General features: G+C 44.3%; 3 protein-coding genes across 3 annotated transcripts; all 3 read left to right on the top strand.

The window, feature by feature from the left end:
• Positions 1-287: 287 nt before the first annotated feature.
• LOC114507401 (olfactory receptor 2A2-like) lies at positions 288-1,217 on the top strand. Its single transcript, XM_028525236.1, has one exon. It carries the CDS (start codon positions 288-290, stop codon positions 1,215-1,217), a length of 930 nt encoding a protein of 309 aa, XP_028381037.1.
• Positions 1,218-12,482: 11,265 nt separating this feature from the next.
• On the top strand, positions 12,483-13,566 carry LOC114508000 (olfactory receptor 13-like). Its single transcript, XM_028526001.2, has one exon. The coding sequence runs from the start codon at positions 12,560-12,562 to the stop codon at positions 13,490-13,492; it is 933 nt and encodes a 310-aa protein (XP_028381802.1). The 5' UTR covers positions 12,483-12,559; the 3' UTR covers positions 13,493-13,566.
• A 1,293-nt stretch (positions 13,567-14,859) lies between these two features.
• LOC114507402 (olfactory receptor 2A5-like) lies at positions 14,860-15,361 on the top strand (the record flags this gene model as incomplete). The annotated part of the gene is given in 2 exon segments (XM_028525237.1): positions 14,860-15,039; positions 15,041-15,361. Coding segments are annotated over 2 exon segments (501 nt in total), but the record flags the coding sequence as incomplete, so codon positions are not given.
• Between the last annotated feature and the right edge of the window lie 9,794 nt (positions 15,362-25,155).

Here is a 25,155-nt window from a genome sequence, read left to right on the forward strand (position 1 = left end):
ATTATAAGGCAAATATGAAATAAATATTAAACTTTGTTAAATCTGGGCATATGGTTGGTTATGCTGGAGTTCTTGGCATAATTCTTGACAGTTTTCTATAAGTTTACATTTATTTCATAGTAAAGTTAAAAACAGGTAACCAGTTTGGGGGAGTAGGGCAAGCTTTCCAACAGTGACAAGGATACAACCTTTCTCTGAGCTCATGTTGAGATTAACTCCACTTTTTATTGCTTGTCCAGCCCTGCCCTTTATCACACTTCAGTTCTTGACCAGACTCCCTTTAAGGAATGGGGGGAAACCGCTCATGGGTCACAGAGTTCGTGCTGCTGGGATTCCAGCTCAGCGCTCAGACGGAACTGCTCCTCTTCTGGGTCTTCTCCCTGCTCTACACCTGCAGTCTGCTGGCAAACAGCATGATCTTTGCACTCATCTGTCTGGACCACAGATTACACACCCCCATGTACTTCTTCCTCTCCCACCTGGCCATCATTGACATGTCCTTTGCTTCCAACAATGTCCCCAAGATGCTGGCAAACTTAGTGACCCAGAATAGAACCATCTCCTTTGGCCCATGCATCATACAGACATTTTTGTGTTTGGCATTTGCTCACACAGAGTGCCTGATTTTGTTGGCGATGTCCTATGATCGGTATGTGGCCATCTGCCACCCCCTCCAGTACACAGTCATCATGAGCTGGACTGTATGCAAGGTCTTAGCCACCACTTCCTGGTCATTCGGGTTTGTCCTGGCTCTGATGCATGCGATTCTCCTTCTAAGGCTCCCATTCTGCGGATCTCGGGAAGTCAACCACTTCTTCTGTGAGATCCTGTCTGTCCTCAAGCTGGCCTGTGCTGACACGTGGCTCAACAAAGTGGTCATCTTCACTGCTGCTGTCTTTGTCTTAGTCGGGCCCCTGTGCTTAATGCTGGTCTCCTACATACACATCTTCTGGGCCATCCTGAAAATCCAGTCTGGGGAGGGCCGCAGAAAGGCCTTCTCCACCTGCTCCTCCCACCTCTGTGTGGTTGGACTCTTCTTTGGCATAGGCATGCTGCTTTATATGGTCCCTGACTCCAGTCAACGAGAGGAGAAGGAGAAAATACTGTCCTTGTTTTACTGTCTCTTTAACCCGATGCTGAACCCCCTCATCTACAGCCTGAGGAACGCCCAGGTGAAGGACGCCTTGTGTAGGGCCCTGCAGGTGAGGTCCAGTTAGAAGTTTCATATACAAATAGTAATTGTTCAATTTCTAGCTCTGAAAATAGAGTAAACTTCCATGGAAGAACATAGCTTTAAAGTTGAAATTAGACAACTAAATTATTAGAATTTTTAGTCTTTCTTTAAAAAACGTGAATTCTCATTTTTAAGCCACAAATATTATACAGAGAAGAAATTAAATGTGAGAAAATTATATCAGCACAATTCTCTGACTTAGATATTTGACTTCTTATCAGTTTGTGGTAGTTGGAAACAGCTCAGTAAAAGTAATGCCCTATGAGAGAACTTCTGAAGTGGACTGAAAATTTTTTTAAGTTTTATTTAAATAGTTGTTGCAGTACAATTTTCTATCGTTTACTCCCATCCCAACCCACCCACCCAATCCTCCCCTCCTCTCTCCCATATCCACGCGCCCCTAGTTTTTATCCATGTGTCCTTATACTCGTTCCTGTAAACCCTTCCCCTTTTCCCCTGAAATTCCCTCTCCTGTCCCCTCTGAACTCTGTCAGTCTGTTCTTTATTTCAGTGTCTTTGGTTATATTTTGCTTTTTTCTTTGTTTTGTTGTTTAGATTCCTGTTAAAGGTGACATCATATGGTATTTGTCTTTCACTGCCTGGCTCGTTTTGCTTAGCATAATGCTTTCCAGCTCCATCCATGCTGTTGCAAAGGGTAGGAGCTCCTTCTTTCTTTCTGCTGCATAGAATTCCATTGTGTAAATAAATGTACCATAGCTTTTTGATCCATTCATTTACTGATGGGCATCTAGGTTGCTTCCAGCACCTAGCTATTGTAAATTGTGCTGCTATGAACATCAGGGTGCAAAGGCTCTTTTGTGTTGGTGTTTTAGTGTTCTTAGGATATAATCCCAGCAGTGGAATCGCAGGGTCAAAAGGCAGATCCATTTTTAGTTTTCTGAGGAAGTTCCATACTGCTTTCCATAGTGGTTGTAACAGTCTGCAGTCCCACCAACAGTGCACTAGGGTCCCCTTTTCTCCACAACCTCTCCAACACTTGTTGTTTGTTGCTTTGTTTATGATGGCCATTCTGACCGGTGTGAAGTGGTATCTCACTGTGGTTTTAATTTGCATTTCTCTGATAGCTAGCGATATTGAACATCGTTTCATGTGTCTTTGGATCTTCTGCATGTCCTCCTTGGAGAAGTGTCTGTTCAAGTCCTTTGCCTATTTTTTAAATTGGGTTGCTTGTCTTGGAGTGGAGTCGTGTAAATTCTTTATATATTTTTGAGATTAAACCTTTGTCTGAGGTATCATTGGCAAATACGTTGTCCCATACAGTTGGCTCTCTTTTTATTTTGATACTGTTTTCTTTAGCTGTGAAGAAGCATTTTATTTTGGTGAGGTCCACTTCTTTATTCTTTCCTTTATGTCCCTTGCTCTAGGGGACATGTCAGTAAAAAAGTTTCTGCATGAAATATCTGAGATTTTCCTACCTATATTCTCCTCTAGAACTTTAATGGTGTCATGGTTTATATTTAAGTCTTTTATCCACCTTGGAAGTGGACAGAAATTTCAATACAGAAAATAGTGCAGAGTTCTATGAATCTGCCTCACCAGTTGTGAGGAAAATGAAATGAAAGTTTAAAGAAACTCTAAGTTCCTTGTTGAAATAATTTAATAGCAAAGGAGAAAATTTAGAGAAAGGTGTAGTGCAACAAGAAAGTATGCAAAAAACCCTAAAATGTCTTAAAGGTCAAATGAAGGAAATGTATTAGTAAATGTTTAAATGGTAAGATTTGAGCACTAGTCAAACTTACATTTATTCTTGGGTTATGATAATTTCTAACAGAGCAAGATTAAATCCCCTGTTGAAGTTCTTGAAATTTTTCCCACCAATATTTTCTCGGTGTCTGAACCCCTCAGCTGAAGATGGCTTGAGGTAGCAGCAAGCATCACCAGACAACTGTGACAGAGCTGAGTAGGCAAGGGGGGAAGGGATGTGGTGGGAGAGGATGCTGGGGAAGTTGACCCCTTCACCCAGCCCCCACCCCCTCCCTCTGACAGCTGTCATCTGTTCTCTCTATCTATGAGTCTGTTTCTATTTTGTGTGTTAGCTGATTGTGTTCATTAGATTCCACATGTAGATGAGATCCAGTGGTACTTGTCTTTCTCTGACTGGCTTACTTCCCTTAGCATAATACTCTCCCAGATCCATTCATGCTGTCCCAAAGGGTAAGATTTTCTTCTTTTCTGTGGCAGTATAGTATTCCATGGTGTAAATATTCCACAGCTTTTTTATCCCCTCATCTACTGATGGACACTTGGGCTGCTTTCAGTTTTTCCTACTGTGAACAACCCTGTAATAAACATAGGGGTGCATGTGCAGGGTGCGGGAGAAGTAACACCTGCTTGAGTGTGTTTGGGAGGATAATGATATGGGTGTAATAATCTATAGTGTTAATGTGACCATTTCACCTAAATTGTCAGGTGGTGTGCTTGAGTGTGATATTGTTATGTTATAGAAATACATGCTTATAATTTTGTAATAAGAGCTTTTGTAATAAAAATTTTGTAACACCATTTGTGCCCGACCCTATATTCTTTCAAATTAGTGTTGTAGACTTCCTTGGATTCATTCCCAGAAGTGAGTTGGCTAGGTCATAAGGCAGTTCCACTTTTAATTTTTGAGGAAACTCCATACTGTTTCCCACAGTGGCTGCATTCCCAGTCTGCATTCCCACCAACAGTGCAGGAGGGTTCCTTTTCTCCACATCCTCGCCAGCACTTGTTGTTTTTTGATTTATTGATGACAGCCACTCTGACAGGTGCAGGGTGATTTACCTTGTGGTTTTCATTTGTATCTCTCTAGTGGTTAGTGACATCGAGCATCTTTTCTTATGTCTATTGGCCATCTGTCAGTCCTGTTTGGAGAAGTGTCTACTCAGGTCCTTTTCCCACTTTTTAGTTGGATTGCTTGTTTATTGGTGCTGAGCTGTCTGAGTTCTTTATAGATTTTGGACATTGTTAACACCTTACCAGATATATGATTGGTGGATGTCTTCTCCCATTCAGTGGGTGGTCTTTTTGTTTTGTTGATGGTTTCTCTTGCTGTGCAAACACTTTTCAGGTTGATGGAGTTCCATGTGTTTACTCTTTCTTTTGTTTCCCTTGCCTGAAGAAATGTACTAGGAAAAATATTTCTAGAATAAATATTCAAGATTTTACTGCCTGTTTTCTTCTAGGATTTTTATGGTTTCAGGTCTTCCATTTAAATGCCCCAGTTCTCTTTTCGAAAATCTGAGAAGCCCTGTCCAGGTGGCTCAGTTGGCTGGAGCATCATCCCATGAATCAAAAGGTCATGGATTCACTTGTCACCCAATGCACACACAAAAACTGCAGGTTCAGTCACAAGTTTGGGTGCATGTGACAGGCAACCTATCGATGTTTCTCTCTCCCATTGATGTTTCTCTCCCTCTTTCCCCTCCCTCTAAAATCAATAAGCATGTCCTTAGGAGAGGATAAAAAATGTGAGAAATGTATAAAAATAAAACTATGATTCAAAGAAGCCAGTGTCAGAGAAAATGGAATTCAACAACTTTGAAGGGTATTTCTCAAAACTATACAAATACATCCCCCTCACTCAGTCACAACTCTCATAGTCAGAACCCAGGTGGCTACCAACTTTAGTGTATGTAGCTTGGGCTGTGCTCAATAAGGTGTAGTCAATTCTTTATTCTCTCATTTTTCCAAATGCAAAGGAAAACATCCAACTCTTCACTTTTCAACACACAGTACTCCATAATTACAGTTAGTAACAATTTACAATTATTTCCATCAGTTATACACCTAGTGTGACTTTCTGAATATCCATTCATTCTTGAGTTGGATATTTCCCACATCAGTGAAACACCAACAACTTGAAAACGGATTTTCAGGTAATTTAGTTTGGGAGTCATTTAAATGATCAGTGTGTTGCTTTTTACTCATTTACTCTGCTTTCAAATTGAAAGTATAATCAAATGCTACAGGACCTTGCTAGACCCACAGGAGCTGTCAATGCAGGTTGAAATGAGAGCTGTGATCACAGGAAGTGCCACATGATGACAGATAACGTACATACCTAAGAACATGTTTATTGGCTCAGCAGCTTGCCCCCAAGGCTGTAAACAGTGAGCTAGGCTCCACACCACGGAGGTAAAGTAAAAGAAGTCAACCTATTTAGCACCTGCATTTGTCCCCAACGACCTCAGAAGGGAAAGCACCTGAAGTGTGGGCAGGTTCCTGCCTTCTGGGAGCTCCTGTGGGAACTGCAGACCCTCTCCTTTGTTCCTGATTGAAAATGGGGCAGAATCGTCAGAAAAGGGGGTTTTCGTCTTTAATGGGCTCGAACTAGGTGGCAGCCCTTGGGCCTCACTGGAGGGTGGGCCCTGATATGCACTACCTGCCCCCGCCACCGGGAAGGAGACAGAGCAACTCTTTTCTCCTGTTTCTGCTCTCGAGCCAGAAGGACACACAGCCACACACAGCCACAGAGCACTGCTCTGAGATGACAGCACTCATTACCCAACCTGGATACTCAGTGCTATTTGGGCTTTGCTCATCCCAGCACCATCCTGGTCCCCAAACCTGGTCCAGGTGAACCTCTAAGGAAGCAGAAGCAGTGTGACAAGGAGTAAGCTCCTGACATTAACCTTGGTATTTAAGCTGGGTCTCATGAGTTACAGCAGAGGTGGCATGAAAGGACCCAGAAAGACCAGCAGAGTCCAAGGTGCAACTCACGGTGTGGAGATGCTGTAGACAGCAGGTTATGGAGGCAGTAGGGGGTGGTATGGGGACTCCAGAGTATGATCACGGTGTCCCCATGGGGCTTATCATAATCTACCTGAGGGAGGGTTTCCCAGGGCACAAAGCATTGGAGGTACTCTCTAATCTCTATCCTGAAGTGGGGAGATTGGGAGTCCAGCCCTTCCAGGGAGGGGAGGAAAGGACCCTCTCCAAGGTGGCTTCCCCTCAGACCTTCATGCCTCTTCTGGGGCCTGGAGAGGATCTGCTACCTAAGACTTTGTCATATTTACTTGTGCTCTGCTGCACTCTCATACTGAATGTGATGGAGTCAAAACATTATTTTGGAAACCTCATTTCAATAAAGCATGCAGTTGACAAACTAATTCATTCATTACAGTGTGATTCCTGACTTTCTGGGATTACAAACTCAACTTGGGAAAACTGAGCAGTTAATCAAGTTTGGGAAGAAGTCCACCTGTGCTCTAACTCTACATTTCCACGCTGAGAAGAACACCAAAAATGGCTTCCGATCATATGAAAAGCCTAGGGTGTACGGGGCAGTCCACAAGCACTGGCACTTTTCTTCTTCCCTTTTTGTCTGATGTTACAGGTGATCTTCAGAAAATTTGAAAAACAGAAAACTGACATATAGGTGACAAAATTAATAGCCATGTGATGCTGTGAAAACAGTAGTTTAGAACATAGATTTCCCAAATTATCATCATCTCACCATCAATTATAACAAGAAAAAATTAGAAGGCAATAACTAATAAAATATTAGCGATTATGACACCAAACAAACTTTAACCTTGGGAAATGCATCATGTCAAAATGACATGTTTTTATTGCATTAGCAAGGTGACATTCCTCTAATGTCTAAATGTGATCACAGCAAAAAATACACATGCACAAAACACAAATATACACAAAGGATAAGGACACACACAACACAGCCAGCTCTTAGCCAGTATCTGGCTAAGGGCAGAGCTGGGCATTGGGTCTCAGAGAAACAATTTGGGCTGTGTATGGTCCCCAGGAACTTTTGAGTGTTGAGCTGTGAGTGATGTAGATGTACAGACTGTTTACATGTTCTCCAGTGTCTTTCACCAGCACTTTCACCTTGGTTCGTCCAGGTCTGTGTCATTTCCCTCATGAGAATGCCTATCCTGACACAGGACATTTTACCAGATTCTGTAGGTGACTAGTAGAGTGTAGCTGGCTCCCCTCCCTAGGAGGCAGATTGACTTTCACTCATTCCTTCTACTTTTCAAACACAGTGGTCGGGGATGTGCCCATAGACTTTAGGTGGCCTCTGAGGGTGTTACCATAAACTTGACCTTTTAACCCACTTTGAGGTGAAGGTGGCCACTTGCTTCCAGAGTCTTTCTCCATGTCACACTGAGAGTGAACAGGAGACTTGATCAGAGGAGTAAGTGTGTGCCCTTCCCTTGGGGAGTAGTGATTACTCAGTAGCACTCTTTTTTTCTCTCTGAAATTACCTTTAATATGAAAGTTGTAAACAAAATTTTTTAACACAAAGATGAACTGGTCAAAGTATTCCACATTAACTCAATCAGCTGTTTATACAGTCTTAAAAGGAGAGATTTTACAGATATATAGGAAAGAATTATTATAAGATTTAAAGGGAAAATGGGAACCAATAATTGCAAATGTTATGTAACTGCACGTATGGTACATATACATGCAGTAAACAGCAAAATCTATGACATATAGTAGTGTAGTATCGGTTGCAGAGTAGCAGGATGATGAATGTTTACAACTTTTAAAAAATAAGTTTCTGGATATAGGAAGGTTTGGAGATGTCAGATCGCTGGTTAGAAATAATCTATCCAGTGATCTAGCAGAACTATTTTGTACACCATCTAAACTAAATTTAGGATATACATGAAAATTTAATAAATGGAAACAAATTTAGCTACTGAAGTTCATAACATGTAAAAAATCTCTTAAATTTTATCTCTGCCTTGAATTTAAATACTATAGCGGAAGAGATCATTTTAAAAAGACACCCAACCCTTACTTACCTGCTGTGGGCAGCAGAGCTCACTGAATATGAAGATCAGATGGGCTCTTATCACAACAGCTAACGTGTTTGTCAGTCCTCACCCAGTGCTGTGCACTACACATCGATAGCACCTAACACACAACCTCTCCTCCAGCCATCTTAACCAGTCCGTGCAGAACGTCCCATTATCAGTCTGTTTTATGCATGCACTTACCAGAAAGTAGCAAATGACCAACTTTTACTGAGTCACTGTCACTGTCAAGCCCTCCTTCCCTCTGGTCATCAACCCTTATGGAGCAGCACACATTCTCCTCTGCCCCTGTGCACTGTCAGTGTGACACAGACAGGACCTTAGAGGGAGGGCCTGTGGCTCACAGGGCTGCCTGTGACTAGCTAGCACGTTCGCTTCAAGGTAAGGAGTCAGCAAACCTCTCTGTGCATCACAGCTAAACCCCACCTGCCAGTTAGTGTTCTTAAGTAATTCTTGTGTGTGTCCCTTAAGAACTCTTAGTCTAAGTGATGTGGAGGTTGTTCTTTATAGATAAACTTGAGATCCCAGCATCTGGTGTCCAACTAACAATTTTTCTTAACCTAATTGGGATATTTGGACTATTGATTTTTATGTTTAATCCTCAAGCACGGACATGCTTCTGGAAGTTTTAGAGAGAGGGGATGGGAGAGAGGGAGGCAGAGAAACATAGATGTGAGAAACATCCATTGCTTGCCTCCTGTATGTGTGCCCACTGGGACCGAACTCTCAGCCTAGGTATATATGGGCCCTGAGCAGGAATGGAACCAGGGAACCTTCTGTTTATGGGACAATCCTTGAACCTACTGACCAACCAGCCAGGGCATATTATTGATTTTCATGGCTTCCAATTGCTTATGTTGTGTAGGTAGGGAGCTCTAAAGCAGACGGGGAGCCTGGAGCAGGGAAAAGGACCTTGCTCCTTCCTGTCAGCCCCTTGCTCTTGTCAGCCTTCTCCCAACAGCTCTTGGCAGTGGCAGCAAAGCCCCTCTGCCCAGCCTTAGTCATTCAGGTTCCCATAGAAAGCCTTATCATTCCCTGCTGGTGCCACAGTGCTGCTGGGGAGCCCTACTCCTCACAGGGTTAACTCTAAACCCCGACTCCTCTGACCTGGATTCTCATCTCCCAGCTTTGCTCTGTGCCCTTGAACCCTGGGGATGGCAGCTTCACACAATGCTGCTTGTTCATCTGAGAGCTCTGTGTTTGCTCTTGTAGTTCCCCAGTGTCCTTGTAACCATTGTGCGGTATGAAAGTCTGTGTACTTTCGAACCACACCAGCACAATTTCTGTTCCCTGTTGGGTTCCCATCTGATTCAAAGACAAAAATACAGAGGATACATGTTCCAGTCAGGTGTGAGAGAAAACTCAGCCAAGACTGAGGATGGGAACAACCTTTGATCTTCAGCTGCCCCATGTACCACCTACTGTGTGTGGAGGGTTAGTAGGTGGGGAAATTGAGTTCTTGAGCCATGGTGAATGCAAGTTGTGGTCATTGTCAAATGTGTGAAGGAGTCCCAGAAGTCATTCTGGAGCTTCTATGTGGATGAACACAGACCCCACATTGAGTGAAAGTATCATCAATGCACCATCTTGCCACAAGTGTCCCTGTGGAGAACAGCAGAGACGAGTCCCTGTGGAGCCCCTTTCCCCTGGACGGGAGCTGATGGCAGTGTGCCTGGCGGGTCCTTCTCCCTCCCTACACCAAACACTCAGCAGTATATTGAGAGGTGGTGGAGATGAGCAGAGAATAACCATCTCTTCTTGTGTGGGTACCTTTTCTCCTGAGATGCTTATGCGATGGCAATTTCCACACTAACTCACAGATACTTTTCTCTTTCTTAGTGTGTTTTTGCTCAACCCAAGTCACATTCAGCTGGGTCTTGTATTTGGCTGTAAGTCTGTGGTAAGTTTCTTATGTTGTCCAGTCTTTTTTCATTATTCAAATTCAGACAGGGAGTGATGAAAAATCACAGTAAACAACGGAATTGTTATTGTCTGTCAGTGCCAGGTGTTTTGTAATTACAGACTTAGCTAAGAGGATCTTTTAAGTCACCAGGTCATTTAGAAACACCTAGTGTGGATCATTTACTTTGGTACATTTAGTGTAAAATTCCTTGTTTAAATGACAAGATACATTAGCTGTTTGAGACACACGCTTTAAAGTGCTTCCATTGTCCCGTGAAATTCAGTCATGTTTTCATGAAATAATGGACCAAATTGACCACAAAAGGAGTTTGTTACAGTGGAGTGTCCTGAATGTTTTATTTTTGAAAGTGACCTTCCACTTGGTGAGTTATTTGAATATGAGAATTATCATTTTTTTAGTTTTTTTAACAAACTTGTCACTGCAAGCAGGTTCCATACACCAGCAGATAGGAGTTGTCTTGTGTGTCCTCAGCCAAGACATGTGAATGAACATGGAATATGTTTAATAAGTATCTGTGGATTTTTGGTTTGCATTTTAGCCATGTGCAGCCGATAGGAGGAAGATGAGATGAGTCACTGGTCCTTCTGCTTTAGTTTATTGTGTCCTTCTTCATAGGACATTTTAGAGATAGCACTGCTGTCTTCATTCACCCCAAGTGTGGCAACAAAGCTGAAATGAAAATGGCTAAAACTTTTCTATACATTTAGTGCCATAGAGTCCTAGAGTTGGAAGAGACCTGGACATTTTTCTTGCTCGAGTTCTCCTATAACATGGGCATCCATATTTCTGAGTTAAAGCATTCACCGACATAAAGTTCAGTCCTACTAAAACAACCAGTTTCTTCACCATGGTTGTTCCAACTGTTATGGCATTATTTCTTAGACTAAAATCACCTCCCAGTGTTTCTGCTGTGAATTTGATTCTTCCTTTGAAGCAGGGTAAAACCTTCACACTTTTGCTGACCAAACCTTGCAAATATTCACTTATGAGGAAATTTGAATGGAGAATGAAAATTTGATATGACCACAATTATGAGTTTTTTGTCAGATTCTTATTTTCGTGACATTCAGATGGATGCTGGACTGAAGAAGGACATGGAGTCAGACAGACAAGGAAACAGAAGCAGGGGTTTGATTGTTACAAGACAAACCTCAAAATTCCCACCCTGATGCAAATTCTTTTCTAAAGATGGGTAAACCCCAGAAAGGAAAGATTTGTGATGAATAATGTTTTCATGTTAGAATTAATCTGTAAAATATGTTAAAGGTTCTAAGGATATGAGTATATAAGTAGAGCTTTAGCTGTAGCTTTGGACATTGATCAGTAGTTTTAAATCCCAGGCCACAACCCATTAAAAAATATTCCAACCACCTGGCTGGCATAGCTCAGTGGATTGAGTGCGGGCTGGGAACCAAAGTGTCCCAGGTTCGATTCCCAGCCAGGGTACATTCCTGGGTTGCAGGCCAGAACCCCCAGCAACCGCACATTGATGTCTCTCTCTCTCTCTCTCTCTGTCTCTCTCTCTCTCTCCCCCCTTCCTTTCCCTCTGTAAAAATAAAAAAAAATAAAAAAAAAAATATTCCAACCAGAATTTTACTAGTGAAGTAGAGTAGAAAATAGCATAGAAAATAGCAACTAGTCTTCCATATAATAAGGATTCAAGTGCATGTATACACAAATGTGTGTATGTAACTGTATACATAACATATAGATTCTCCACACACACAGGCATAGAATATAAATGTTCATATAGGGATAAAAATATAACAAGGATTCTATTCACATAATATGCACATATATGGAGAAGATAATCACATGATATACATATATATGCACATAAGGATACAAGTACATGTGTACTTATACGTGTGTATGTAGCTATATACATAACATGGACTTTATCCACACATACATGAATGGAATATAAATATTCATAAGGGATAAGTGTGTGGTGGGTAATATCCGATTATTAAGCAGCATGATCAGAGTAGAATATCTGTGGGCACAAAAGTGAAAAGACAAAGTTCTCTCCCTTATATCCAGCTAAAGCTGTGGCAGTCTGCCTGCCATGCTGTCAACTTAATTCAAGATTGCACAGCCAGTAAAAATTACCAGGCTAACACATAAGGCATCTAATGAAAGCACAAACCTGTGAGATTCCCTCATAGGAGGATCTCCCTCAGGCTTCTCGTCCTCCTTCCCACCCTCCCCTGTGGGTGTAGACTCAGGCCCACAGCCCCCTCCCCACGGTGACTGTGTGTGCACTGCGGGTCGGGACTTCTCTCGGAGAAGCCTCCAGAGCAGTTGTGTGACTGAAACAGTGTCCACTGTTAGGGAGGCAGTAGGCGTGTTAACGTGTTAGGAACTGTGGTAGAAGTTTGGAAAGAAAGGTAAGATTGACTGAACACTGTAATAGAACACTGGCATTTCACTATCAAGGTGAAACAATTCTTTCCGTGTCATTTGCAGTGCACAGTATTCACTTAGTAAGTGATGAACAGGAGAGAGGTATCACGGATGATGTTCTCTGAGGGACACACACATGTCTACCATGTTAAACTCATCCCTCAGGCACTCAGACCTGGTGAGCTCTCTCCCTTGTTCTTTCCCAGGAAAATGGGGGGCAACCAGACTTCTATCACAGAGTTCCTCCTAGTGGGATTCCCACTCAGCCCAAGGATGCAGCTGCTCCTGTTTGGGCTTTTCTCCATGTCCTATGCCTTCACCCTGCTGGGCAACGGGGTCATCCTGGGGCTCATCTCACTGGACTCCAAACTGCACACCCCCATGTACTTCTTCCTCTCCCACCTGGCCACTGTTGACATAGCCTATGCCTGCAACACAGTGCCCCAGATGCTGGTCAACCTTCTGAGCCCAGCCCAGCCCATGTCCTTTGCTGGCTGCTTGACACAGACCTTTCTCTTCTTGACTTTTGCTCGGACTGAATGTTTTCTCCTGGTGGTGATGTCCTATGATCGGTATGTGGCCATCTGCCTGCCCCTTCGGTATTCTACCATCATGAGTTGGAAAGTCTGTGACACCCTGGTAATGGCTTCCTGGACTTCAGGAGTCCTCATGACTCTAGTAGATATGGTGTTACTCTTACCATTGCCCTTCTGTGGGCCACAGAAAGTGAACCACTTTTTCTGTGAAATTCTAGCCATTCTCAAACTCGCCTGTGCAGATACACACCTTAACGAGGCTGTGATTGTGACTGGGGGAGTATGTATGCTGTTGGGACCAGTGTCCACAATTGTGGTTTCCTATGCTCACATTGCACATGCAATCCTGAAGATCCAGTCAGCAGAGGGGCGCTGGAAAGCTTTCTCCACCTGCTCCTCCCACCTCTGTGTGGTGGGGCTCTTTTATGGCACAGCCATTATCATGTATGTTGGACCCCAACATGGGGACTCCCAGGAGCAGAAGAAATACCTCCTCCTGTTTCACAGCCTCTTCAATCCCATGCTGAATCCCCTGATCTACAGTCTGAGGAACAGAGAAGTCAAAGCTGCTCTAAGAAGGAGGCTGGGAAAGGGGAGACCTTCATGAGAGCCTCACTGATAAAAGATAACTGAGCATGAAGAGACCCAATGGGTTACCTCACCTGATATGTGCCCAGGATACAGAGATGTGCTCTATGACTAGGACATCTTTTTCGTGTTCATGAACTTGTCCTGTGACTACTACCCAAGAAAGCCCATCCTGCTCCATTTCTCGGGATGCTGCTGCACAAGAAAATGAACCCCTCTTCCAGCTCTCTGCTTGGTGCGTGCACTTGTAATATGGGCATGAGTGATGTTCTAAATAAGATGAAATAAATTTATAGATTCCATAATCAGGACTTATAGACAAAATTTTATTGAGATAAACAAGGTGTTGGCAGAATATTTAAAACAAAGGAGTTGAGACTGATTACATAGCAATTATTGAAATATTTTAAATTTAACAACTGTCATCTTCAAAAAATTGGCCTACATTAAAAATATGTGGTTGTTTTCCTGCATATTTCTTGGACAGTGATGTTTTCTGAGGCATCAACAACTTACATTAGGAAGAACATGAGTGAGGACCTCAAGGGGAAGAGCATTAAGGGTGTAACTCCAATGCAACTAACAAGGAGAAGGGAACCCTGAAGGATGTCAGGCTGAAACACACAGACACACTGGAACATTGCCTGCTGCTGTGTTTCTCTGCCTTTGCAGTGTAGGTGGAGATCCGGGATGGTGACAAGAGGAAGAAGGCAGAATGGATGTAGCTGAGAGTCCTGGGAAGAATTACACATTTTCTGTCATTGTTTGAGTCCCTTGTCTCCTATGGGAGATGACCAAAACTTAGAACATTCTTGCAAATAAGAGCAGACTGTATAATTGTTGTGATGACTGTTTGACCAATGATAGGCAGCTATAAAATGTCAGTAATAATGTGCTTTTTAATGTAAGAGATATGAGGTGAGTTAAATAACCACTTTAGTCAAACATGAAATCCAACACAATTATGAAGTGATAGAACACACTTAGAAAGTAGTGAGAAGGGTTCTATAGAGGCTTTTTCAAACCTTTCTTAAATTATATTCTAAATGAAACCTGAATACTTAAACTGCATCAAAGGGAAATATCTACTTTTAAAATTATGTTTTATGTGTATGTGAAGTGTTTTTTAAAAAGAAAATGTATGGATTTCTTTCACACAAAGCATGCTTAAGTTCTTTGAAGTTAAGAATTTTTATGTGTAAAATAAATTCACTAACTATGGTTCATTGAGAGGAAATACTATGTGCAAAATGCTTAGCAAAACCCATGAATTATAGTAAGAGCTCAAAATTGTAATTAATAACAATGTATTCTACATACTTTTATCATTTTGAAAGAACAAGGACTGTGACTTAATGAGACGAATAAAATGAGATTTGCTCCTAAAAAACGTCCTGGGCGTTCGGCTTCCTCCTGGCCCTTGTCCTGGTGTTTGCTGTCCTGAGGCTGCCCTTCCGTGGGCCCCATGAGGTCGACCACCTCTTCTGTGAGATCCCGCCTGTCCTCATGCTGGCTTGTGCTGCCACTGGGGTCAACCAGCTTGTCACCTTTCTTGCTTCTGTGTTTGATCTTAGTGGGGTCCCTGGGCTTGGTGCTGGTGTCCTACACACACATCCTCTTTGCTGTCCTGAGGATCCAGTCTGGGGAGGGCCGCGGGAAGGCCTTCTCCACCTGCTCCTCCCACCTTGGCATGGTCGGGCTCTTCTTCGGCAGCGCCATCGTCATGTACATGGCCCCCAAATCCAGCCATCCTGAGGAGCAGCAGAAGGTCCTTTCCCTGTTTTACAGCCTTTTCAACCCCATGCTGAACCCACTGATCTACAGCCTGAGGAATGCAGAGGTCAAGCGTGCCCTAAGGGGAGTACTGTGCAAGGTGCGACCAACCTGAGGGATATCAGACAGCAACATGGGGCTGAGGGTCTTTGCTCCCTGTGAAATATGGTGGGGAGCATTTCCTGCCTCATGCTATAATAGATGTCACGTTAAAATAGACTATTAGAGGCTTAAACCAATCACCTGAATTCATAGATACTTTTGACAATAAAATAGTTGGATATCTCCATGACCTTGGGTGGGCAAAGATTCTCACAGATTATCCAGAAATGCAAGGCATAAATTTTGAAAACTTGGTAAATTTGGAACCTTTTAAAAATTCATCATTCTGCTTATCTAAGTCACTATTAAGTAAAAAGAAATGCAAGTCACAGACCATGTGTGTTACATACACATTTTAAATGAGATGCTCAGTCAAGTGCAGCCACAAGAGGAGATACAGCAGAGGCTGAGGAAAGAACAAAGTTTATCATTTCCACAGGTCCTAGAGACAGAGGGCATGCAGGGCCACACGGGACAGACAGCAGGAGGCAGGAGCAGGGGACCCATGAAGGGGGTGTATCCGAACAGATTGGACTGCTTCTAATAGATGAATCTGCACTGTGGACAGAAGGGGGCCGTGTGTGCAGGCAGTGCCGGAGGATTCCACAGCTGAGGACTGCTCTGATACTCGGAGCCGAGTTACCTCACACTTAATAACCTCACTTGAAATCCATCTGGCCTCCCTTCTCCCTTGAAATGTAAAATGCTGTCCCATAGTGTGTGCTGTTGCTTTCTCCTGCTTTTCCTGGTCCTCCTCAGTTTGGAAATCCTCGTGCCCACTTCTGATTTCCGTGCAGCAGCACATGCATCTCCTCTCCGTTTCTGCCGGTCCCCTGGTGTTACAACATTCCCCTGACACACTGCTCTGTGATCTGATTAGAAATACCTCTTGCCCATGTCCAGCAAGGGATTTAGACATTTCCAGCTTCCATCAGCGTCACTCCAAATATTTATTTAAAAGGAACTATAATCAACTAATTTGTAAAAGAACAGTTGGCAAGTGCAAACTTCAAGCCCACAAAGATGAACCCTTGTCCTTTACAAGCACAATAAAATGAAAATAAATAACTTTTATAATTTTCACTTATCAAACCCTAACAAACTAGACAGTATCTCAAAGTCCCAAAGCAAATTCTAAAATATACAGCTTCCAATCATGAGAATAAAGTAAAACAAATTCTTTTCTGCCCCCCAGTTGCAATCAGTAGAGGGTCCAACATGAATGGGGGTTTTCAGTGCATGAGGCCCCACCAGCCTCACAGGCAGGGGCGGGGGCTACAGCCCGAGCTGGCAGGCCCTGCAGGTGCAGTGAAGCCCAGGAGCTTTGAAGACCCAAGAAGGCCATCCAGATCGATGTTCCCAAAACACTTGTCATAGAGGATGGCTGTGAAATAACTACTAAGGCCACAAGTGCATGTCACAGGAGATTCCCAAGTTGACATCCTGTAGGCAGCTGCAGGTGAATATGCCAGTCTCTAGCCATGGCATTTAAAAATCCTTCCCTTCCTCCAGTGTGGCATACAACGGTTTGTGGAGGAAAAATGAAGAGTTATTTCAGAAGACAGATGAATAGAAGCAAGTGATGAAAATATTTACTTGACCTTGATAAGCGTATCTCACAATAAATTACGTGGAGAAGACACTAGTAGAAAATTCTCTTTCCGGTGTGACAGTGTGAGAAACTCTGTGGACGTGCTTCTCAGTGAAACAGGAGAAAATTGTCTTAAACAATCAGTTAAAGTCCCTGGAAGTGGCCCTGAGATTATGTAGCAAATGAAGAAACATTTGTTCAAGAATATCTACAAGAATTTGGTAAGAAGAGTAAGAGTTTGTGGCATGTGAACAAAGATCAGTCACCTCCCTCCCCTGCTCAGCTCATGGACAAGAAGATTCCAGATGCAGGCAGCCATGACAAACCACAGGGTGGCCTCTCTCCCGAAGGTCCTGTCAGAGAGCCATCGGGAGGGGTGAAATATGAGCATTCTTCATCCTGCTCCCCAGCTACCTGGTGCTGAGGCTAAATTCTGGGTGATTGACTCAGCCAAGTGGGGGATCCCTTCTTCTTCCCAGCCCCCACTCATGGGACAGAGACTCTTCTTGGGCACAAAACCAACCTAGTGTGGGATTCTCACACCAGAAAAGGCTGGTCAGGAAGACCTGAGACTAGTGCCCCCTCCCCACACTTGCTGAGAGCTCAGCTCCTACCTTGGAGATCCCACTCAGGGGGGAGTATCCCCTGATCCCCACACAAGGCCAAAATCAGAGTCTCAGAGAATTTGACTGGGGGTACCAGTAGGCCAGTCCTCCAGTAGCTGGTAATCTCTCCTACAGGAGTTGACTTCCTGTGTAAAGACGGTAGAGAAAATCAAGTCTCTGGTCTCTCAAAAATGGACAGAAACTGTAGTGAAGGGCAGGTGGGAAGAGATTGGTAGGTTCATTGGAGACATAGCCTGAACTGTTGGCTGGTTAGTTTGTAGTCAAGAACTAAGGTAACGAGTAGGGACATGCTAGAGATTAAAAGGAACTGCAAATACTCAGTAACCCTTCATGGATCCCTTCAGTGGAGCCCACATCTGATTTGAAGTTTCTCTCCAGCAAGTTATGCCCTCGATCACTGTGGAGAGAAACAGACTCGTCAGCCCACAGTTAGTGTGGAGTTTCACCGTGGAGTATGATCGGAGACTGGGCACAGCCACTCTGTCCCCAGGGAGAGTGGAGGCAGGCCCAGGGTCACCCTCCATGACAAACAGCATCCCCTGATGTTGTCACTTAACAGTAAGTGGGGTGGAGGAAGAGCAGACTTCACTAAACCTATTTGGACAATTAATAAACAAATAAATAAGGAACCAAGCAGATAACAGTAAAAAGCCCCAGAGGACATGTGGGGAAGGTCCAAATACCCAGATTTATCTAAAAAGCCTTGCTTCCAACAAAGAACTAATGAGACATGTAAAGAAAGAAGAAAGTATGACCAATACTTGGTGGAGGTGAAAAAACAGGCAACAGAAACTATAAGAGGGACCAAACGCTGGATTTCACGACAAGGTCTTCAAAGTGCAAACTCTAAAAATAGGCTTGATGAACTAATGGAAACTGTGATGAGAGGAGTAAGGGCCTCCCCAGTGGGGACCACCAGGTCACATTCCCTTAGACCAAAGAATGCATCTTCCAGCTCGTGGGTGCAACAGCGGGCAGAGAGAGAGCCCAGCACATGGGCATGCGGTGTTGCCCATCCTCCTCTGAGTGGTGGTTTGTTAAGAGACTTGGAAGGGCAGTCTACAGGATTGTTATTTAAGTGGAGGAGATAAGGCATGAAGGATTTGCTTATAAACCTTCCTGAGGGTATGCTCACACTCAACACAAGCAGAGCCCGGGGAGAGGCCCCACTACTTGAGGGAAGTGGTGTGGGGGATGCCAGTACCACTATTCAGTTCTCCCTCACATTATCCCAACTTTCTGTTTTCCTGCCCCAGGAGCAGGGGTGATCCCTAAGCAAGACACTGTAGTTCTACCTGACAATATTTGTCCCAGAATTCATGATGGCTGCTAGAGTGCCTGTGTTTTCACCCCATCTGGTAACACTGGGGTGCCAGTAATACAACTGTTGCCTGGTGGTTGAGGTGCCCCACCAGTCCTCCCCTGTGTGACCCCACCCTCTGCAGATGGGGTTGGACTGAGAGACACGTGCTCAGCTGCCAGTGACCTGTAACAGCACAGGCTGAACCTAATACCCCTTCCAAAGGAGGGAATCTGAGTGAAAATCAGGGATAAGTGGGGAGAAGGAGGAGGTGGAGCTGAGGAAAAACAAAGGGAGGTAAGGAAATCTGACATTACATCAGAGCCCCAAGAAAGGCTCAGAACTCCTGAAAGGCTCAGAACTGTCCCTTAGCACAGTTATGCCAGATGCACAAAGTGGTGATGTCACATGTTTGCTCAAACAACCTCTAGTTTGGAAGCTGGCAGAGTGAAATGGAAGCATGCAGTCCTGAGTGGCCTTGACGTGGGACCCATTTTGGTCACGTGACAGGATGACAAACTGGGTCGGTTGTTGGTGACGGGATGGAATTCCGGTTAGGTAGCAGTAACTTTTGACTCCTAGTTTTCAGGTTGCTTCTACTGCACCGGCTCTCTTTTGGGAAGAGGTTTCCAGGAACCGCTCTCCACGAGCCCATCAGACTGTGTGTTGTTCAGTTCTCAGCTGGATGGTCATGGAGTAACTGTACACCTTGATGATCTCATGCTAAGAAATGTCCCTGGTTTAAAGGACCAAAGGCACCAGCTGGGGTGCTGGGCACAGGTACGTAGTTATTTCTGTGGGTGGAAAGCTATTGAACAGAACAGAAGAACACACTGGGTCACTGTGGGAACAAAACATAGACCTCACCTGGTAGGTATGAATTCCCTGGGAAGGGACCCCACGAGGCAGGAGGAAGTTTCTAGGAGGCCTTGTGGCCTCTACTCAGACTAAGTTACATTGAGGGGGGACTACCATTTCTCTAGCAATAATGTGAGGGACTCAGTTTTTTATGGGGTAAGCAAACATGCCTTGCAAGTGCACTCATGCTACTGGTATACAATGGAAATAACGAGCGTGGTGGATTGGCCACCAAGAGAGAATCAAAGGGCTATGAGAGAGACAGGTGGCTCTTGTGGCATCACCAGAGAAGCTGAGTTTACTTTATGAGGAGGAACAGTCCGTGGAAAAAGACTTGTTACCTGGAATGAGTGGATGAAGAAGATCCAATGACCTCACATAAGTTAGTCATTTGGAATACCATTGTGGACAGTCAAAAGTATCAGAAGATCGGGTTAAAGGCATCTTGGAATGTAACACCAGTGGCGAATGCAGCCCGGGGAAGATGTGGACTTATCTGTCTGCTCATTTGTGTGCCTGAGAGTTCTGCACAGGTTATTACAAGGTAGGAATAACACAGCTCAATGGGAGCAGGTACCAATCCAATTAGCACAAAAGTATGAAAATGTATGTCATGACTTTATACAGGATGCAGCCATCACTCCGAGTTGTCCCTGGGTTGCAGTGGCTCCTCCAAGTGTGGGGCATAGCTATGCTGGGGCCGTGTTTCTTGTACTAAATAAACCATGAACCTGTCTGTTGTGTACATGCCCCCTAAACCTAGAAGCTCAGGAGGTCTGTGCATTTTGCTGTAGAAGGTCCACGGGCCAGGGGGGCAGACTGTGCATCCAACTGTTCACTTGGGTAAGTTTACATAAACTGAAAATGAAAAGACATTTGAAACACTGTAATCCTGTTCCTGAGAGTGAGGCACAGGAATTGTGTTCCTCCGAGGTGGGACTCAAAATTGCCCGGACGGTGTGGGGTGGGAGGTCTGGAGGTGGGTGTGCTGATAGCAAAGAGGGTGGGACGTGGTGGTCTCCCTAAGGATGAACACAGGGGGCAGGGTGGGGACATGGCACAGTGGGTGAGAAAAGGACTCGGGGGGCATGTGGGATTCTGAGGAAGGCCTCCTAAGTCACCTGCCCCTCGACACTTAATCCAGCCCTGGTCTGGGGGGCTGCTGGGAAGGGATTTGGGGACGAACTGATCCTGAAAGGGGGAAGCCGAGGTGGTAGGCTGCACCCAGTCAGGGGAGCCCCCTAAGAGCAGAGGTCCCCCCGCCCCTGGCAGAGAGGAAGTCAGAGGGGGAAGTCAAGAGTGAAGGTGGAGGGACCACAGGCAGGGCCACAGACGGGGTCGCACACTCGGCCAGAGCCTGGTCTGCACCTGTGAGTCCTGCCCTGAGAATGCAGCGGAGCCCGCCAGGCCTGCAGCCCACGGGAACCACGAGACACTACCACACACGGTGCTGGTGGAAGCCCGTTCTCACGTTTGTGTTCATCTGCTGCAGCGACAGGAACCTGAAACACTGATGATGTCCCATGGAACTCACTGACTTCCAGCTCTGGCCCTTGCCAGACTGGTGGTCTGTCACTCCATGCTGGACGCCCTTGAACTCTGAAAAATCACTAAGGACCCGAAGACACTTTATTTGAGTGTTTATGTGTGTTGGTGTGTGTGTCACAGAGAAATGAAAAATGAGAGCTTATTAAATATGTGCTTTTAATTCATTTAACATCATTTCCATTACATGTTAACATAAAGAATGTATTTTGATGGAAACTACCTTGTGTGGAACATGAAAACAGTGAGAGGAGCAGCTGCGGTGTGCAGCTCCGGAAACCCTCTAAGTGCGGGGCGAGCAGAGACAGCTGGGCTGACGTCCCCTGCGCTCCCTCTGCTGCCGCATCGAACGTCACGGTGCCCCGGGGAGCCCCCCCCCCGTGCACTCCCGAGAGGGGGAGGGTGAAGAAGGCACAGTGTCTGGGTGTCATTGTGGGAACAGGTCGGACCCCGCAGAGCCTTGGAAAGGTTCTCAGAGACTCCCTGTGGTCCCCGGGCCACACTCAGAGGACTCGTGACAGAGCACTCAGACTTGGAGCTCCACACCTGTGAAGGGAAAACTGTGATCACATTGAACTGTGTGGTGTCACTATAATGTTCTGGCACCTTTTCTGAAACATAAGGAGGACTCAGTAATTGTTGCTCATGGATGTTATAATCCTTCCTCTTTGTACCTATGAACCCTGAGTGCAGGCAGTGAAACGCCCTGTCTTGGGAGGGCTGTTCTCTCTCAGGGTCACCCTATCAGGTTCCACAGAATCCCACTCTCTACAAGAAGAGAAGCACAGGTTCATAATGCTCATCATGTCTGAGTGTGCTGTCTGTCTCAGGGTTAAAGCCCCTGAGATCGCTGCAAGGTCATGCAGAAGCAGCACAGTGATGACATCAACCCTACTTGGTCCCCAGCGCTCTCCCACCAGGGACAGTCAGACCCGATCCTCACTCTCACCCAGAGAGGGAACTCAGAGAGTGTTTTCTTTTCCTATGGGTAGAAGATAACTAGGAAGAATACCTTATGGTCCTTCTGGGAATTGGAACTCTCAGTAGAAACTAAAAAAAATTTCAGTTCGTCTGATTCTCAAATGGACGCTATGCCCCTGGGGTTCTCTGAAGGACCTACTGCAAGGCCTGGGCCCCTCTGCTGTCTGGGTCTCCACCTGCAGAAGCTGCACAGGGGCTGCCCCTACTCACAGGGGCATCTCTCTCCCCCGTGGGGTTTATCCCAGGTCAGAGTTGGTGTTCATGGGAAAATCCCAGGCAGAAGAGACTGATTTGTACTGGGAGGTCAAGTTCAGTGTGGGTAGTTGGGGCTGGACAGGAGAGCAGCAGACACCCCCGTGGCTGTGTGCACGAGACTGGCATTGCGGCTGCTCTGTCCTCCTGACTCCCACGGGGCACTGCAGGTCAGTGGAACCAGCACCCAGATTTCTTCCTTCCCCACCTTGGGGACTGTCTGCCTCCTGCACTGTGAGCAGGGCCCTGAGCCCCCTCAGCATCTCTCACACTTGCCTCTGGATGTGCTTCCGTGGAGGTGGTCAGAGCCAGCACGTGGTCTCAGCCAGGGCTTTATAGCCAGGCAGTGGCTCTGAGCAAGGCTCTGAGGACCCAGATTCCGGTCGGTCCGTGTTACCTAGCCTGGACAGTGAGACTGATGTCCAGAAAAGTTCTCTCCATGGAAGAGAGCCTCCCAGGAAGCGTGACAGTAAATCATTTCCTTGCGGAAACCAGGTAAGATGTAAGTTTACCATATAGTTACTTCCTTTCCTGACCATCCCAGGTGATCAGCTCATGGTGATGACTGTCAGACTGGAAATCACAGTGTGTGATGTAGAACTCTCTCTCCCATCATCCAACAGGACAGAATGAGTGCGAGACTCCCGGCCAGACTGGGGAAGTGGGGTACAGCTCCATAGCTGAAGGAACTCCGTGTCCCAGGACCGCCCAGGGGAGGAGCTGCGGGTGCTGCCCTTGGGGGAACCTCTGTCTGTGTGCTCCTAGTGTTTTATTCTCGCTGTCATAGTTTCTTCTCTGCTCCAGTGTGTGTCTGCTTACGGGATCTAATGTGTCTTCCCTTTTCTTTTCATGTTGCTTATTTTTTAACAGCAAAATGATTACAGTAGTAATGACAATAAAAATAAAATGATAAATACATCTAAAATAAAATAATCTATTTATGGAGATACAAAAATAATAACCTAAAAGGTTAGTAAACAAGTGTTCCTACTGACTACTAATAGATTGAGTTACATTCAACAAAATTGTTATTCTTCATGTTCAGAGATTAAATGTGTTTCAAACATTACTGATTGTGTCCAGCTGTGTTTAAGGAGAATTTGGCAATACTGATCTGTCTCACTTTATACAACAGGAATACTCTTTAATTATAGGAAAAGTTAATGTCACACACTTAACTCACACTTACATATAACCTTCCCAAATGTACTCATATTTCTGAGAGTGAAAAGCTAGGACTTCGTCTGTGTCTTCCAGGGATCAAGTTCTAACTGTGTGCTTTTCTAATAAAATAGAAACCGTGTCTTGGTCGATAAACCTTGGCAAAGAGAAGATGTTTAACATATGCATTTTTTAACTACAAATGACAATCATCAATTTAACAAGCATTTCCTCAGTGCCTATTTCATCTAGAAGTATACTAATGGTTATGAGACATAAAGATGTGTAGGACATATGATGATAAAAAGTAAATTATTTGAGGAGAGGGAATCTCAGCCTAGATAAGTGACATTTGATCTGAATGTCTTTATCTCTGACATGTCCTGAACTTTCCCCACACCCTTATAGTGAGGATTTAACTGCTGTAACTGTTCAACAGAAGTGAACCGGGTGAACTCAGGAGGAAGGGCGTCAGGGCTGTGGAGTTAGACAGCCTTCGCCCTTGGCTGTTTCTGACAGAGCTGTCTCCCTGCCACCAGCATTTTGTTGTTTGGTCTTTAGATGCCTAGACATAGAACAATGCATGAACACAGATACATAAATTGTGTGACTGATTTCACTGAGCACTGTCACATCTCAGAATTTCCTAGAAGGATTCATGAGTCAAAAATTTACTCACTGAAGCTTTATATCACACAAATCTAATGAGATAACAAAGAAAATGTTTATACTCAAGGAAATAGTGTGCAGCTGTTCAGAGCATGTTGCATAGAAATATTTTGACATGGGAAATAGTTTCTGATATGTTTCTAAATGAAAGAAACAGGGAAACTAGCAACATTCGCCGATATATATATTTAATTTCATGATACGTGTGAAAATGTACAGTAAAATGGTATAATTGTATATACACATTATTAATAATGCTCATTTGTTTTTTTTTTTTCAGGGTATGACCTCTTTAGTCTTAAATAGAGTTTCATCATGTTTTTCTAAGGGAGTTTTGAGACTTGGTGTCAGATGCTCATACAAGGTAAGAACCATCGTATTCACACAATGACCCATACTCTTAACCTTTATTCTTTAAAATGTTTGATTCTGTGGTTTTCTAAGTAGGAATAAAACAATAATGTAAACTTGGTAATTAACAAGGTGTTACTTAAAAATATATATATTTTGCCTAACACTAAACTACTAAATAATATCAAGACCATTTCCTTCAATGCTAATGTTAATTTAATGAATAATCTGACTCCATAAGAGGGAAGTCAATTAAGCTTTTTTCAGTTTTTAGAAAGATGAGAATGTGTTATCCCAGGAGCAATTTGTATTCCTTGCTACATTTTATGCTTGCTGTTTTAAAAGAGGACTTCAGAAATGTGACAAAGGTCATGATAAAAGTGTAAATTATTGAGATTAAGATACTGGTTTATGAATATGATTCTCCCTTAAAGTAATCAGGCCCTTTTGGAGAAGTGTCTATGTCCCTGTCT

The sequence above is a fragment of the Phyllostomus discolor genome, chromosome 10 (assembly GCF_004126475.2).
Source record: "Phyllostomus discolor isolate MPI-MPIP mPhyDis1 chromosome 10, mPhyDis1.pri.v3, whole genome shotgun sequence".
In the NCBI taxonomy this organism is placed as follows: Eukaryota; Metazoa; Chordata; class Mammalia; order Chiroptera; family Phyllostomidae; genus Phyllostomus; species Phyllostomus discolor.